Consider the following 15655-nt stretch of genomic DNA (forward strand, 5'->3'; position numbering starts at 1 on the left):
CGTGTGGAATGGAGCAAACTGAACCGCCCCGAAGATAGACACCATCAGGCCTAGAGCTTGCATGCAAGTCCGTAATGAGGACAGAGTGCTGGAGAACAGCAACCAAATCACCCTCTGCAACTTTTGCAGCTTTTCTGGGGGAAGAAACAACCTTGCAGAGTCAGTCCCAGATAAACCATTTTGGAGGCTGGGACCAGAGCATATTTTCTGAAATTGATGGTCCAAACGAACTCTTGCAGGGTCCGCACAGTGATTGACAGATCGCCCATCAGAACTGAGTGGGAGCCTGCTTTTAAGAGGAAATTGTCCAGGCACCATAGTACCGTAATCCCCGCTGTCACAGTAATGCTAATACTGGAGCCAACACGTTGGTGAAGACCCTGGCGGCGGAGGCGAGACCAAAGCATAACGCCACAAATTGATAATGTACCTCTCCTACAGCAAAGCGAAGAAAACGCTGGTGTCCAGCATAAATAGGGATGTGCAGATATGTGTCTTCAATATCGATAGTGGCCAAAAAGTCTGCTTGGTGTAGGAACACCACTACCGTGCTAATGGACTCCATTCGAAACCTCTGTACCCGCACAAAAGCGATTCAGAGCCTTGAAGTCCAGAATTGGACGCACTTTGTACAGCCACCCGTAGATCTCTTAACGGATCTGAAGATAGCCGTAGATTGGACGGGAAAAATCTGTCCGACGGTCAGGACCTGAATTTGATCTTGTAACCTGACCGGAACAGCTTGTAGGCCCATTTGCCCTGAATCAAGGAGGTCCCTGGTTCTGGACAAATAACGAAGATGTCCCCCCACCCCAGATACAGGTGTGGGCGTCCCTTCATGCAGACGGTGATTTGTCCACATATCTGGAGGAGCCTGTTCTTGGCTTACCCGACCACGTCTTCTTGGTTTAAATGGCTTAGGTCCTTTCTCCTTCGTGCCAAAGGCACAAAGGGGCCGCCTGTGTGCTAAAAAAACAGGGGACCCGTCTATTACGCAGTGACTTGCCCTTAGCGGATAGAGGAAGAAGAGTACTCTTCCCACCTGTGAGTCCTTTGATCAGTTCATCCAACAAAGACCCAAATAGGCAGTCCCCCATAAAGGGGAGATCTGATAGAGCCTTTTTAGAAGACTGGTTCGCAGACCAGCTTTTTAGCCACACCATGCGTGGTTACCATTATTGCATTTAGAACAACTTCACTGGACTCGCGACAATGTCACGGTAGACGGGAAAAGGGAGTACCTTTGTCGCTTTTAGGGGATCTGCGGGCCCGTCAGTCAGTGCATCCACCAGTCAGTGCATCCACCAGCGCCCTTGCATGCGCAAGTGCAATAAAAAAAGGAATCATCCTCACTGCAGAGCACCCAAAGTTCATGGATGCAGACCCAGTAGAGTTGCTATATGCTAAGCTCACTCTGAAAACATAAGCAGGGGAGGTCGCCGACCACAGTCCCGCAAGGAGACACTGGCTAAAGTTCCACAAAAAGACCCCTATTAGACCTAAGGGTCGCCCACCATAAATGACATAAAAGGACATAGTCCTCTATAAAGGGGAAGAGTGGGCCCGCAGTGACGCAGGCAGAGTACCCCCACAAAATGCCCCCACAGTTCAAGGGGGATGCCAGGTAGTCCATATGTCCATCCCCCTGGGACGCCCATCCGCTGCCCTAACACTCTAGTCAGCAGCTCAAACAGCCTGGTCAACACCTTGGTCAGCAACTCGGACAGCCAACAGCAAGTAGGCCGCAAAGCCACGGCCTAAATTTAAGGCCCGATCCGGTCGCGAGTCTGCCGCCAGCTCTGTCAGCAGCTTAGATAGATCGGTTAAGAGCTCGGACAGCCTGGTCAGTCGCCCGGACAGCTTGGTCAGTCACTCAAACAGCCAGCTCCGTCAGCAGCGAGTAGGCCGCAAGCCGCGGCCTCAATTTTTGGCCCGATCCGGCCATGTGAGGCATCCGCCGGTCAGCTTGGTCAGGCACCTCCTCTCGATCAGCTTGGTCAGGCACTCGGTCGGCTTGGTCAGGAACCCGGATAGCCGTGAGTAGGGCGCAAAGCCGCTGACTACATTTTCGGCCCGACCCAGTGAGGCGCAGACCCACAGATGAAGAAACATCCGCTCCCCCCAAGCCTATAACCACCGCACCAGCTCCTACCTAACCCTGGGAGGGGGGGCATGGGGGTAGGTTGGGGCCAAAAGACCACCGTGACTGTTAGAGGAGCTGAGGGAAATGGAAGGGAACCCGGTCCGACCATCCCAAGGAGGGGCCCAGGTCCACCCCGAGATTGCAAGAGCTATGGGGGACACTATTCACCATGCCAACAACAATCGAGTGGGCGCCACTCCGGACAGACTACCTCTCCACTCGGGGTGGGGGTGCTGACGGCCAAGGGGCACGCTACGACTCAGGCCAAAGGTACTAGGATATCCAGTCCGAAACCCAGTCAGCCATTGATTGCAGTTCTCTCAGGAACATAACTAGCTAAAAAAACGGAATTTTTGTAAAATCTTACCTGTAAAATTCCTTTCTCTGAGTCCTCCGACAGTCGCCGCCTCTTCATATTCGTCACATATGGGGTATTAGACTTTGCTCCGAAGGAGTAGCTAGGCAACAGAATATGTTAACAATAAAGCTTTAACATATCCCACCCTCAAGGGGTGGTCCCCTCAGTCAATACCCTCCTACTTCCTGCAACCATATCTCAGTTTTAGTGGAATAGCAGTAGAGTATACATTCAAACCCCAAAAGAGGGGCGGGGGCGGCGACTGTCGGAGGACTCAGAGAAAGGAATTTTACAGGTAAGATTTTACAAAAATTCCGTTTTCTCTTACGTCCTCCGACAGTCGCCGCCTCTTCATATTCGTCACATATGGGGACGTCCCAAAGCAGTGCAAACATGAGGGGTGGGAAACGCATCCGCGCCGAAAGGCAACGCAGTCTCCACATCAAAGAAAGGAACCTTACCAAAGGAAGGAAACCAGCTGGGCAACAGCAAAAATAAGTGCTCAACAGGAGCAACAACCCAGGAAAAGACAAAAAAACCAGGGGATACAAAACTTATCCCAACAGCCAGGAGTCCCCAACAAGGGACCCTAGGGAACAGCCGCACTAAGAACCTTGCGGCCAAAGGAAGCATCCGCCGATGCCTGAACATCTACTTTGTAGAATTTTGTGAAAGTGTGTACGGTCGACCAAGTCGCCGCCTTACACACCTGGGCTACAGAAGCCCCATGACGACAGGCCCAAGACGTACTCAGAGATCTAGTAGAGTGCGCCTTCACAGGCACAGGGGGAACCTTCCCCTGCAAGGCATAGGCCTGTTCAAGGGTCTGCCTGATCCATTTGGCAATGGTAGAGGCGGAAGCCGCCATGCCCTTCCGAGGACCCTCTGGAAGAACAAACAAGGAGTCCGTCTTTCGAAAAGACTCAGTCGATTTAAGGTAAACCCTAATCGCCCGAACAACATCCAGAGAATGCAATCTCACCTCCTTTGGATGTTTAGGCTTCGTGCACAACGAAGGCAAAACAATATCCTCGTTAAGATGGAATTCCGAAACTCGTTTCGGCAGAAAAGAAGGATTAGGTCGCAAGACCACCTTATCCAAATGAACAACCAGGTACGGAGACTTGCAGGACAAAGCCGCCAGTTCCGACACTCTGCGAGCCGAAGTGATCGCCACCAAAAAGGCGACCTTTTTGGACAACATAGACAACGAGATCTCCCTGATCTGTTCAAAAGGAGCACGTTGTAACACAGACAGGACTAGATTCAAGTCCCAAGGGGGCAAAGGATCCCTCCTAGGAGGAACCAGATGCCGCACACCCTGAATAAAAGTGCCAACCAAGGAGTTGGAAGCCACGGGACGTTGAAACAGAACGGCCAGCGCAGACACCTGACCCTTTATCGTAGCCAGCGCCAAACGCTGATCGACACCCGTCTGAAGGAAAGACAGCACACGGGAAACCGAGTACGTGCGGGGTGAAAACCCCCTGGACTCACACCAGGCAAAATAGGCCTTCCAAGTACGGTAATAAACCTTTCCCGAGGAAGACTTCCTCGCGTTGATCAAGGTATGAACAACCTCTGGAGAGAGACCCTTCTCCTTCAGGACCTCGGTCTCAACAGCCAGGCCGTCAAAGCCAGCGACTGTAAAGCAGGATGGTAAATCGGTCCTTGAGACAGTAGATCGTCCCGAAGAGGCAGACGCCAGGGGGCGTCGACCGCCAGATTCACGAGGTCTGCGTACCAGGACCGGCGAGGCCAGTCCGGTGCCACAAGAATCACCGTGCTGCGTTCCGAGTGTAACCTGCGAAGGAACCGGGACAGCAACTGAATCGGTGGAAACGCGTACATCAGCCTGTACTGATGCCACGGGGCCACTAACGCGTCCGACGCGTCTGCCCGAGGGTCGCGCGTCCTTGCCACGAACCTCTTCACCTTGTAGTTGAGGCGAGACGCGAACAGGTCCACATCTGGAAGACCCCACTTCGCGCACAACATCTGGAAGACAGCCGGGTGGAGAGACCATTCCCCCTGATCCAGGGTCTGGCGACTCAGATAGTCCGCCTGCCAGTTCTCCACTCCCGGAATGTGAACCGCCGTTATCGCCGGGACATGAGTCTCGGCCCAAGACAGAATGTCGGCCACTTCTCGAGCCGCTCGGGCACTCCTGGTGCCCCCTTGGTGGTTGATGTAGGCCACCGCCGTGGCATTGTCCGTCTGCACCCGAACCGGGCAGCCCTGCAGCCGGTCCGTCCAGCGATGAAGACAGAGCCTTATCGCACGCAATTCCAGAATGTTGATCGGGAGGGAAGACTCCCCCTCCGACCAGGTCCCCTGGGCGGACAGAACGCCCAGAACACCACCCCAGCCCGACAGGCTGGCATCCGTGGTGATTATCGTCCACGAGATCGGACGAAAAGACTTGCCCCCGGACACCAACGGGGACTGGAGCCACCACAGAAGGTTTTCCCTGGTGCGATGACTCAACGAGATCTGAAGATCCAGAGATTGAGGTCGCCCGTCCCACTTGGACAAGATCTCCGCCTGGAGACCCCGCGTGTGAAACTGCGCGAAAGGAATCGCCTCGAAAGCCGAGACCATCAATCCCAGACATCTCATACACGTCCGCAGAGACGAGTTCGGAACGTCCCTGAGGGACCTGACTGCCTCCTGAAGAGTCCTGAGTTTGTCTTCCGGCAGGAAGACCTTCGCCTGCACCGAGTCCAGTATCATTCCCAGATAGGGAAGACGAACCGACGGACTCAGTGTCGACTTTGGAACATTTATCGTCCAACCGAACTCCTGCAGAGTTTGCATCGTGACAGACAGGTCCTTCTCCAGACCCTGACTGGTCGCAGACCGAATCAGAATGTCGTCCAGATACCCCAGGACAGAAATGCCCTGGGCTCTCAATAATGCCAGAACCGGTGCAAGCACCTTGGTGAAGACCCGCGGAGCCGAGGCGAGCCCAAAGAGCAACACCACGAACTGGTAGTGATCCTCCGCAATGGCAAATCGAAGGTATCTCTGATGACCCTCGAATATGGGGATGTGAAGATACGCATCCTTCAAATCGATGGAGGCCATGAATTCCCCCGGAACCAGGGCAGCCACCACCGAGCGCAGGGATTCCATGCGGAACTTGCGAACCCGCACAGAGCGGTTCAGAGCTTTCAAGTCCAGAATTGGACGAACCTTGCCCTCCTTTCTGGGCACGGTGAACAGATTGGAATAAAACCCCCGAAATCTGTCCCGATGAGGCACCGGAACCACCACTCCCTGAGCCCTCAGGTCCCGCACCGCCAGGTGCAGATCCCGCAGGCGCTCTGGAGACAGTTGTAGATTTGAGGGAAAAAATCTGCTCTCTGGCCGAGAGAGAAACTCGATCTTGTAACCAGATCGAACGATTTCCAGAACCCATCTGTCCCGCACACGGGCCAACCAGGGCTGAAGAAAACCGAGCAAGCGTCCCCCCACCCCAAAACTGGGTGAGGGCGCCCCTTCAGGCCGAACTGTTATGGGCCGCAGGTCCGGATTGGCCGGACTTCTGTTTCCCAGACCAGGGTTTCTTCTGAGAGCCCTGGCCCTTGAACGGTTTGCCCTTGTAGTGCGGCCGAAAGGCACGAAAGGACCCCTGAGGGGGCCGAAAATGAGCATGCTTCTTCCCAGAAGCCCCCTTAGCCTTGGGGAAATGGGGCAAGAGAGTGCTCTTACCCCCGGTAATCCCCTTAATCAACACATCCAGGGACTCCCCAAAAAGGCGAGACCCATCATAAGGCAGATTGGCTAAGGTTTTACGTGAAGATTGGTCCACCGACCAACATTTCAACCAAACCAGGCGGCGAGACAACACCGCCACGCTGTGCACACGCGCGGCCAACGGAATCAGGTCCAGGTCCGCATCACACAGATACATGACACCCTGGTGGATCTGATCCACCATATCCAGGGTCGCCGCCGAGGCCGAATCGGCCACTAGGACGCGCCTAAGCATCTGCGTCCAACTTGCGATCGCCTGGGCCGCCATGAGAGAAGCAAACAGAGCCTTAAGCATAGAACCCGTAACAGAATAAGTATGACGGGCAAGAGACTCCAGTCTCCTATCCGTGGCATCACGGAAAACAGGGGATCCCTCTGCAGGGATCGCAGTGGCTTTGTTCAAAACCGCAATAGCATGATCCACTGGCGGAGGCACACACCACCGTTCATCAGTGGCAGGCGAGAAAGGATAACGCAGCTTAAATTTACTTGGTACCGCAAAAGGCTTGCGCAAATCGCGCCATTGGTCCTTAACAGCGCGCTGAAAATCAGCATTGCAGGGAAAAACCTGCGGCGTCCTGCGTTTTCTCTGCGTCCCATAAGCCGCCAAGGCAGCTGGGGGACACACCTCGTCCTGCAAACGTAGCGTCTGCTTAATGGAAGCAATCAACTCATCCATGATTGCAAGCTCTTCAGGCGAGCCAGGGGGAGAATTATCAACCCCCTCAACTTCAGCCTCTACCTCAGACCCCACTAGATCAAGAGAGGAGCGGGACCCCGATAGGGGGGTCCCCGCCAGAACAGCCCCATCACCTTCACCCTCAGAATCAGAGGACAGAGCAACTCTGGGCCGTTTAGTAGATTGAGCAGCCACCAGCATTTGCACCTGTGCAGCAAGGCCAGCCACAATAGTGGCCAAATCCCCCCCTGGGGGGGAAACAGCGGTCCCCTGGCTTTCCACCAATACTGTGGGAAACTTGCCCTCCTGAGAATCCATTGCCCCTGTATGCCAGACAACCAAGGGTTAACTGCCCCCTTACAGCAAGCGCGGCAAGCGCAGCCCACCGCACCACACTCAGGCACAATGAGACCCCCACAGGGAATATACAGACTGAATACAGGCAATGGAACACAGGAATAGAAGGATAAAACCTGAGGAGACTCCGCTGCTGCCTCGATCGGTGCTTCCAGGAGAGAGGAAGTGATGCTGCCAGGGCGCTCTATGTAAGCCTATGGAGGCTACAAGAAAATGGCCGCCGTGCATGTAAACCATGCGGCCGGAGCGGGCGCCGGTAAAATGGCGTCGTTTGGCGCCGAAATCGCCGCTCCACAGTGCATAAAATCACACACAATATTATCCCATTATATGGATACATGTTAGATCGCCGCAGCGATCGCTGTATATGCCCCAACATGCCATTAAAAACATGCCCCACAGCACACAGCTCCTCACACTGCCCAGCCTGACATACTCAGTGTCATACAGCTCCCCCCCCCTTGCAGCCCACAGCATGCAGCCGAGATATAGGGAGACAAGCAGTGTGATTAAAGGCAGGTTACACAGTCCCAGACTGAGACCCCCCCCAGACAGACAGGTCCCCACATAGATACACTTACCTCACATGGCGTGGGGAACCCGCACAGGCGAACAAGCCGCTGCACATGAGGCAGGGAGAGTCGCAATTCAAGACGCACACAATGGCGGTTCAGAAACCGCACAGCGTCCAGTGAGGTAGCCACCTCACCAATCATCCCTGCACCGAACAGGGATGGGTCGTTCACCGTGCCAGGAGCGTTACCTGGCTGAACGCTCGATGGCAGACTGGGAAGCCACTGACCCACGACCTGCGACCAGGGGGATCAGCCCGAGACCCAGTCCGCATGATCCTCTTCGTCCGAAGAACTAACTAATGCTGACAAAAATAACAGCTAAGTAAAGGTAGAGAGAAAACTCAAACAAAATATCAAAAAGAAGAAAGAGTCTGGGACAAAAAGTCCCAGCACAGAGAGAGCCAGCCACTCCTGACAAGCTAGACATTAAAACTGAGATATGGTTGCAGGAAGTAGGAGGGTATTGACTGAGGGGACCACCCCTTGAGGGTGGGATATGTTAAAGCTTTATTGTTAACATATTCTGTTGCCTAGCTACTCCTTCGGAGCAAAGTCTAATACCCCATATGTGACGAATATGAAGAGGCGGCGACTGTCGGAGGACGTAAGAGAAATTAAAATTTTAACAAGGGTTCCCTTTAAAATAAAAAAACAAGCTAAGATCGAAGTCCCAGCCGGGAACTAGGTCCTACTCCTAAACTAGGCAGAAACAAACTGAATCCTACAGCAGAGTGAATGGGTGGGTGTATACCTTCAGGGACTGCCCCATAAGCATGGTAAAGTTTATTTCCTGCCTAGTGTCCTACTTTTGATTTACCATAAAATCCTTTGCCTGGGGGTCTATAAGGGACACTGGGGTCAGAAGGAATTCTGGGATGCTGAATTATCCTGCCACATCCAGAAAAATCGGTAGCAAAACTTTTTTTTGAACTGACAGTATAACTCTTGGCACCCCCCATTATGAATCAGTTTTGTGGAAAAGCAGTAGGCGTAATCAAAACAAAGTGGTGGGACTTGTATCCCTTAATAAACACAGATAAAATACATTTAAAGTAGGTCAAAAATCCTGTTTTCTTAATTGTTCATTAAGGGACACAGGGTCAGAAGGAAATCTGAGATGCTGGGAACTCTCAAAAAAGCCCAACAATGGGTGGGCAACACAGCAAACATGGTAAATCTGGGGGCTACTTGCTGGTGCCTGAAGGACCTTTTTAATAAAGCTGCCCGGGAAGCGCAAAAGAGGCGTTCTCCCAAAAAATGGCATACGAGTGAGTTTTTTTGCACTGCCGTTCAGCAGATCAACATTTTAGCTAAGAGTTCTTTGTATACATTTACAGCAAAAGGACTCATTCTGGATTGGAGACAAACCAAATCCACAAGCCCATCAATAAAGCAGTGTAGGTCAACAGACATGATATCTTCTAGATTGTAAGCTCTAACGAGCAGGGCCCTCTAGATCCTCCTGTTTTGAATTGTATTGTAACTGTATTGTCTTCCCTCACATTGTAAAGCGCTGCGCAAACTGTTGGCGCTATATAAATCCTGTATAATAATAATAATATCTAACCGTTTCAAAAGCAAATGATACCATAAAATTGTGTCAAGGAAACTCAGAAATATCATGGGTTCAGACACCCAATGTCTGGCAAATGGCCATGACAGCAATAGCCGGTTAAAGAGCAGGACCTGACAGAGAAAAGAGGGACTTGGAAAGTATTTCCAGTTATGTAGCAATTAAATCTTTATAAACCTGAATAATCTCAACAGGAAAAGCCAGGGTATCGTTAAGGCAAGAAATTGGTGATTTTCCAATTGGGGACCATTTTTTGACAAATGCCTCCTCAATAGGGTATTGCTCAGCAATAAACTTGGGAAGGGAAAATAGCTGATCCAAACCAGTCATCATACAAAACATCGTGCAAATGGGAGAACATGAACCTTGTTCCAAAGTGTGGAGATAAGCCTGGCACACACTATTTTTTTCTTATCACTGATCAGGAGTCGGTTGGCTGCTGGTTTTCCAGCATGAACGTCCGTCCGACAAAAACCAGCTAAACAGCTGGCTTTTGTCAGACAGACCGACATACACACGGGCCAAATGTCGGCCCCTTTTTTTAACTGGCAAATGTCTCCCAACATTTGGCTAGTGTGTATCCGGCTTTAGCCTTTAGGACAAAACTTTAGGCAAGTAGCAATATTTATTTCTATGTTGCTTCCAGACTGCGCACTAGACAATGCATTATCATCATCACCTCTTATGGAATCCACACCTTTTCTTACCACCCCCTGATAGCAAATGTAAACAAGCCCTTGAGCTGAAGCAGGAAGTAGTAGAGTAATTCTCCTGTCTGTGATGTGTGACTAGGAGTACATTTCAAAACTCACGGTTCACATATTCGTATACCAACTGGGTATTTAGCAGTCTGGCCGGAGTTCAGGGCTCTCATTTTCCGGAAAAAGTAGGTGACCAAGAAAACTTAATTACATTTCCACTCCAGTGGTGGACTAAAAGTGGCTATATACTGTTAAAATCTCACTTAGTGGGTGGTCCTCTAGGTCCCTCTGCTCCTATCCAATATCCTTTGATAGATAAAATCTATTGAGCTGGGTGAAAAATTGTCAGCTGAACATCCAATCAGATGCAGCTGCTGTTCAGGTATATTAACAGCTGGCAGAACCAGCTGTAAAAATACAATAGCCGCAGAAGGAGATTCATTCATTCATGCTGTATAGTATGGATTGAGGAGTCCAAGATTGTTCTCTTTAGCCCACAGGGAAAAAAATCAAATAAATAGTGTAGGACCAGTTTACCCACTTGCTGCCCGTCCGCCGACAAATGACGGTTGATCGGTGTGGCTCCCATTCTGGGACGATTCCTGGGACACAGCACTACCCTGTTTTCTGCAATGAACCCTGGCTGCGGCTCTTTACCCATGTGATCCTGCTGTGTCCAATCACAGCAGATTACATGTAAACCAGGAAGTGCCGTTAATAGGCTTTACTACTCTCACACAGAGTGTGAAGTGAGGAGAGCTGATAAGCAGCATCTCCTCACAGGGAATACTTGTAACGGTAATCAAGGCACTGATCATCAGTGCACCGATTACAATGCAGCCCCAACAGTGCCCACAAGTTTCTGTGAAAAAAATGAATTTGGTTACAGTGTTGTAGGACCGCGCAAATGTCATTTAAAGTGTGACGGCACTGAAAGCTGAACATTTGCCTGGGCAGGAAGGGGGTGAAAGTGCCCTGTATTTAAGTGGTTAAGCAGTCAAAGACAATGCATGTAAATTTTGTCACGATTCATCTTTGCTGCTGAAGGAATACCTTCAAATATGTGAGCAAGCAGGCTTTGACTGTTTCAGAAGAAAAACAGAGGCAGAATTCCTGCACAGAGCTATACCATAAAGCAGGGATCCTCAAACTATGGCCCTCCAGCTGTTCAGGAACTACAATTCCCATCATGCCTATGAATTTCAGAGTTTTACAATGCCTCATGGGATGTGTAGTTCCGCAGCAGCTGGAGGGCCATAGTTTGAGGATCGCTGCCATAAAGGATGGACTTAGGCTGGTAATAGATGGAGTGAATTCTTTCCAGTGCCCCCCTGCCAGAGAACAAAGTGATTAGTGCTAGCTGCTATCGCATGTAAAGCCCGACAGGCTGGTGGTACCCAAGCTGATTGATCGATTAACTTGGATACATTCAACCTGCCCATACATGGTTAAAACCTCAGTCAGTTTCCCCTGAACCAGCCAAAAATTCTAATTGTCTATGACCGGCTTTAGGAAGGGATCCGCACATGAGTTATGCTATCACAATTCATGCCACTCAAAAATGTAAATTATAATGCTATTACATAGTACTTATTGCCTAATATTCTTTTAATATAGGGATCACTGAAAAAAAGAGAGTGCGCATGGGCAAAACATGTTTTACATTCTGTTGTACTAATACAAAGTTTAAAGGAAATAAAATTTAAAAAAAATGTAGATATACAATTTTCTGGAACCTCTGATACATCCTTAACTGTAACCATCCTAGAGAAGCACAGTAACAACACTAAGTGGAGGTCAGCGCTACGGGAAAAATACTTCTGGATTGTGTCCTTTGGAGAACTTGACTGAAAGTTTCACAAACAGCTCCATGGAAACAAGAATTCAGAGCAAGCTTAGCATGACTCAGTACTGTTTGACCAGAATGAACGCTAAATCAATTCCAGATGCACTAAGTGACAGGCAGCAGCCTGGAGGTGGAGCAGCTGCTACATGACCTCTTATTAATAGATCATGACTTGCCTGCATTCACACAGCATCAGTGATGTAGTCTTTTACAGAATGCTAGGGAGACAATTCAAAGAAGAAATTGTCTTCTAATTTTAGATATTTTGGAAATGTAAGGATTACATTCTTTAGGTTTACACAGATCCTATGTGGAAGAAACCCAACAGAAAAGCCATGTAATAGGAGTCGTTATTCTCTCATCCTTTGTATTTAATTTGGTCAGTGTCCATGATTTCAAACATGATGCAGGTCAAAAAAACTGTAGCTCGGATAAAAAGACATCCTATAAACACATTCATATCAAAATCCAAAACATGTCCTTCAAAAGTTTATACAATTCTATAATACATTAGCACTGACTGTCATTATTTCATAAAAGTTCTACTGAATCATGAAAATTTGTGACGTCATGATGCAGAAAAAGCACCCAGGGTTACCTTTTCTCCGTGCCCGTCGGAACTTCACAGCAGCGAGATTTATCAGATTCATTCCATATAAATTGTAGTCTATGAAGAGCTGTAGAAGGTAGGGGACATGGGCCTCGTGAGGCTGGTAACATTTATTCATTACAGCTCCACCTTGCAGCAGTTCACTCACTCTGGTTAAGAAAAAACAAGATACACACACTAGGATTACAAAATGTTTGGCGTAGTACATCCAAAAGCTAAAGTCTTTTCAAGTTAAAGTAAAAGAAGATTTTGTAGTGCAATTAGAACCCCAGTTAAATTTTTACTGATTGCCAACAGTAGGACATCTCTAGAAATAATCTACACTTGTATAATTTTGTTTCAATGCTTTGAAGCCCGTGAAAGCAAAGTCACATGGACGAGTCTTGGTGGCTCCTTCTCCAAGAACAGTTTTTATTTTTAATATACAATAATTTGAATGAACAGAACTTGGCTTGGTTCAGAGTCCCAAAGCAAATAAATGTCCTCAAGGAGCTGGTACTAAATGTGCAAAGCATACTGCTCGAACAGAATTTGGAGGCATTTAAGAATACTGCATTTTTTTTTTTTTTTAACTACTTGGCATCCGCACTATAGCCGAATGACAGCTACAGCGCGGACCTGAATTGCCGGGAGGGCGTATAATGACGTCCTCTCTGCAACAAGCAGCCTGAGTGCTCCCTGTGGAGCGCGTCCGGCTTGCTCTGTGACCAGCGAGTCCATGAGACTCACCTGATCACAGATCGGAGATCAGGGGCGACCCCCCCCCCCCTTACCACGTGATCAGCTGTCAGCTAATGACAGCTGATCATGTAAAGTAAACAGCAGCCAGCAATCAGCTGTTTTTTTCTCCTCACACTGTCAGTGTGAGGAGAACAAAACAATGATCGCCGGCTGCTGTCAGAGGTACATCGGTCCCCGAAGAGGAGAGGGATAATTTGTGCCCCCAGTGCCACCTACCAGTGCCCACAAGTGCCACCTACCAGTGCCCACAAGCGCCACCTACCAGTGCCGTCTAGTGCCCCCTATCAGTACTCACCAGTGCCACCTATCAGTGCCCCATCATAAGTGTTCCCTACCAGTGCCTATCACTGCCCATCAGTGCCACCTATTAGTGCTTATCAGTGCCCATGAGTGCCGCCTATTAGTGCCCTTCAGTGCTGCTCATCATTGCCACCCATCAGTGCCACCTACCAGTGCCCACCAGCCAGTGCCCACTAGGGCCTCCTATGAGTACTCACCAGTGCCACCTATCAGTGCCCCATCATAAGTGTTCCCTACCAGTGCCTATCATTGCCCATCAGTGCCACCCATCAGTGCCACTTATTAGTGCTCATCAGTGCCCATGAGTGCCGCCTATTAGTGCCCTTCAGCGCCACCTACCAGTGCCCTTCAGTGCCGCTCATCATTGCCACCTTATCAGTGCCACCTTATCAGTGCCCAACAGTGCCTATCAGGGCTGCCTCATCAGCGCACATCAATGAAGGAGAAAAATTACCTGTTTGCAAAATTTTATAACATACTATAAAAAAAATGTTTTTTTTTTTTTCAAAATTTTCGGTCTTTTTTTGTTTGTTCAGCAAAAAATAAAACCCCCAGTAGTGATTAAATACCACTAAAAGGAAGCTCTATTAGTTTGAAAAAAAAAAAAACCAAAAGATAAAAAATTCATTTTAGGTACAGTGTTGCATGACCGCGCAATTGTCATTCAAATTGCAACAGCGCTGAAAGCTAAAAATTGGCCTGGGCAGGAGGTGAGTTTAAGTGCCCAGTAGGCAAGTGGTTAAGGTAGTGGTATTGCCAGGGCTAGGGCATATTTATAAGCAGTCCTTTAGGCTGAGCAAACCATCATATGGATTTGTTCTAAAGCACTCATGTTTTTTAAGCGGAATCCCACCCATTAGGGGAAGCTCCGCTTGTTTGCACCCTGTAGCTTGCCAGCTAGAACCTGTCCTAGGTTGCTAATATGACCTACATGCATATACAGCTAGACCTGTTAATAACCTCAATACAGTGCATATGTTTATACGTGAGAGACAAAAGCAGAGTTTTTTACTGTGATTTCATGTTTGGATGTCATATAACAATTGTATATTGTGTTCACAGAAGCAAAGGAAAAATATGCCTGTAAGATTAATTTGTATGCATGTAAGGTAAGCTTAGACACAGCAGAGTTGAAACCAGAAAGCACAGAGTTAAACTTTATTACCCATAAGGAGTTTGTGGCCAATCACAGCCAATCTCACACTCAGCAACAGTCTTGGCCAATTACAGCCAGCCTTACACCCATTTTTTCTCTGAAGCCTCATGCTTCAGCCAGCCCTCTCATTCCACTACAGAGCAAGAGAACTGAATAGACACACAGATCCACAGAGCAGTTTTATGGAAGCAAGTGGCCAAAAATAGGTAATTAACAGTTATACATGTTCCTATTGTAAGTAATGTGATTAGAGCTGTATACTGAACTAGTTATGTGTTCACTTGTAGTTCCACCAAACAAACAAACTATCAAACTTCAAAAGTTATATCGAATTCAAACTATCGAACAAACCCAAACAACTCTAACAACTCAAAACCAAACCCAGGCAAACAAACTCAAACAGCAATAGAGAGAGAAATATATCCACTATTATACTTTATTCAGCACATGTTGTACATGGACTGTCTGCTGCAAAAGTGTCACTGTTATCTATGAAGAAAAGTTGAAGTTAATAAAGAAGATATCTTAAGCGTTTGGTGTGCTCTTTAAACCTACTGCTTTCCATAGAACGGTATTAGAGGAATTTATAGAGTAACAGACAGTCTGGTTAGACTGAAGTCAGAGAGATCCAATTCTTCTAATGCAAGGCACTTTGTAGTGCTGCGTCTGCCACACACCCCCCCTCCCCACCCCACATGTCACACTTTTTTTTTTTTGAGGGGGGATTAGCGGGTACCTGATTTAGACAGGTACCCTTTCCCACTTCCTGCTCAGATTGTGGCAGCGAACTGAGACAGAAATTAAACCCCCCCTCACTTCCACGCATTCCTCTGGGACACATCACAGGTCCAAGAAGA

General features: G+C 48.8%; 1 protein-coding gene across 1 annotated transcript in view; it reads right to left on the reverse strand.

The window, feature by feature from the left end:
* REV3L (REV3 like, DNA directed polymerase zeta catalytic subunit) overlaps positions 1 to 15655 on the reverse strand; it is a 422230-nt gene that overhangs the window by 215950 nt on the left and 190625 nt on the right. The window contains exon 4 of the mRNA XM_082249080.1: positions 12590 to 12750. Coding sequence (XP_082105206.1) covers positions 12590 to 12750 — 161 coding nt within the window. The remainder of the gene's footprint in view (positions 1 to 12589; positions 12751 to 15655) is intronic.

Source organism: Pelophylax lessonae (assembly GCF_965119305.1).
Source record: "Pelophylax lessonae genome assembly, chromosome: 3".
Classification (NCBI taxonomy): domain Eukaryota; kingdom Metazoa; phylum Chordata; class Amphibia; order Anura; family Ranidae; genus Pelophylax; species Pelophylax lessonae.